The sequence below is a fragment of the Nycticebus coucang genome, chromosome 3 (assembly GCF_027406575.1).
Source record: "Nycticebus coucang isolate mNycCou1 chromosome 3, mNycCou1.pri, whole genome shotgun sequence".
In the NCBI taxonomy this organism is placed as follows: Eukaryota; Metazoa; Chordata; class Mammalia; order Primates; family Lorisidae; genus Nycticebus; species Nycticebus coucang.
This window is the reverse complement of record NC_069782.1, coordinates 104,782,843-104,785,270: the sequence shown is the minus strand read 5'-3', so window position 1 is coordinate 104,785,270 and position 2,428 is coordinate 104,782,843. Positions and strand designations below refer to the sequence as shown.

The window sequence follows — 2,428 nt, the reverse complement described above, 5'->3', positions numbered from 1 at the left end:
GTGGTGTCACACGGCTCACAGCAACCTCCAGCTCTTGGGCTTACGTGATTCTCTTGCCTCAGCCTCCCGAGCAGCTGGGACTACAGGTGCCCACCACAACGCCTGGCTATTTTTTGTTGTTGTTGCAGTTTGGCCAGGGCTGGGTTTGAACCCGCCACCCTTGGTATATGGGGCTGGCGCCCTAGTCACTGAGCCACAGGGGCCGCCCAAAGCTTAGTCCAAATTTACAATAATAATAACAGTGTGGTATTAGTATTAAGGATGGACATATAGATTAATGGAATATAAGTGAAAGTCCAAAAATAATCTTATGTATTGATGGTCTATTGATTTTCAAGAGTGCAAAGAACACCCAAAGGACAGTCTTTAGCATCTAACACATGCTAAAGAATGTATTTGGACTCTTACCTTATACCATATATAACAACTAACTTAAAATAGTCTGTACAGAAGCGCTGAGGTGGGTCGCTGGTCGGTCGTCTGGCGGAGGAGGGAGAGCGGCGGCCTCGCCCAACATGCACAGCCTAGCAACGGCTGCGCCTGTGCCCACTGCACTGGCTCAGGTGGATAGAGAAAAGATCTATCAGTGGATCAACGAGCTGTCCAGTCCTGAGACAAGGGAAAATGCTTTGCTGGAGCTAAGTAAGAAAAGAGAGTCTGTTCCTGACCTTGCACCCATGCTGTGGCATTCATTTGGTACTATTGCAGCACTTTTACAGGAAATTGTAAATATTTATCCATCCATCAACCCACCCACCTTGACAGCTCACCAATCTAACAGAGTTTGCAATGCTCTGGCCTTATTGCAATGTGTGGCATCACATCCAGAAACAAGGTCAGCATTTCTTGCAGCACACATCCCACTTTTTTTGTACCCCTTTTTGCACACCGTCAGCAAAACACGTCCCTTTGAGTATCTTCGGCTGACCAGCCTTGGAGTTATTGGGGCCCTGGTTAAAACAGATGAGCAAGAAGTAATCAACTTTTTATTGACAACAGAAATTATTCCTTTATGTTTGCGCATTATGGAATCTGGAAGTGAACTTTCTAAAACGGTTGCAACATTCATCCTCCAGAAGATCCTCTTAGATGACACTGGTTTGGCTTATATATGTCAGACATATGAACGTTTCTCCCATGTTGCTATGATCTTGGGTAAGATGGTCCTGCAGCTATCCAAAGAGCCTTCTGCCCGTCTGCTGAAGCATGTGGTGAGATGCTACCTTCAACTCTCAGATAATCCCAGGGCACGTGAAGCACTCAGGCAGTGCCTCCCTGACCAGCTGAAGGACACAACCTTTGCCCAGGTGCTAAAAGATGACACCACCACAAAGCGCTGGCTTGCACAACTGGTGAAGAACCTGCAAGAGGGTCAGGTCACTGATCCCCGGGGTATCCCTCTGCCCCCTCAGTGATCTTCCCTTACCCCTCCCACTACTCCCCTATGTTGGGGAAGAGAGGGGGAACCTAGGAGGATAAACAGCTCAGGTTTTATCATCAATGGAATAGACAACCTCAATGAACTGCGCTGAAGAAAGGGGCCAAGATACCCCTGCAGAGGTGTATGGGCTGCCATCTTAGGCTGCTTTGAGGACCTGGGCTTCCTCTGCTCCTCCCAGAAAATGAGCTCCTGTCACAGCAGTCTGCCACCACAGACCCAGGAGGGTATCAACACCAGCAAATGCTGTATTTGCAGCGTGCCCAAGATGACCCTTCCTCCCCATCTCTACCTAGCCACTGGCAGAAAGAGGAGACGGTGATAATAGCAGCAGCATGATGAACGCCTGGGACCAAGCTTGTGGCATTTTTTATTTTGCCTTCCTGGAAGACTCAAAATGTGTCTCTTCATTCTCTCTCTGTATTTGTTTACTTTGCTGTTTGGTTTTTAATCTCAGAGAGAGGTGTGTTTAGTGGGCACAAGCTGTAATATTCAGCAAAACTTTGTCAGTTGGCACTGTTTACAAGTCTGTTAGCTGCATAAGCTCAATAAAAAGTTGGTCTGGGCATTAAAAAAAAAAAAAATAGTCTATACATTTATATACAGAAGCCAAAACTTTAAAACTCTTAGAAGAAACCATAGGTATAAATGTTTGTGACCTTGGATTAGGAAAAGTTTCTTAAATATGACACAAAAAACAAAAAAAAGTGGGTGTCAGACTTGATTATATTTAAAACTTTGTGTGTGTGGGGGGGGTAATATCACCGAGATAGTAAACAGACAATCTATAGAATGGGAATAAGTATTAGTAAATTACATATCTGATAAGGATTTGCCACAGAGAACATCTAAAGAACTAACAACTCAATAACAAAAAGATAAACAACACAATTTAAAATGGGCAAAGAACTTGAATAGGTATTTCTCCAAAGAAGATGCACAAATAGCTAAAAAATACATGAAAAGATGCTCAACATTAATCATTAGAGC

General features: G+C 44.3%; 1 protein-coding gene across 1 annotated transcript; it reads left to right on the top strand.

Annotated features, from left to right (window-relative positions):
• Nucleotides 1-445: 445 nt before the first annotated feature.
• Nucleotides 446-2,022, top strand: LOC128581447 (CCR4-NOT transcription complex subunit 9-like). Its single transcript, XM_053584292.1, has one exon. It carries the CDS (start codon nucleotides 516-518, stop codon nucleotides 1,413-1,415), a length of 900 nt encoding a protein of 299 aa, XP_053440267.1. The 5' UTR covers nucleotides 446-515; the 3' UTR covers nucleotides 1,416-2,022.
• The last annotated feature ends 406 nt before the right edge of the window (nucleotides 2,023-2,428 follow it).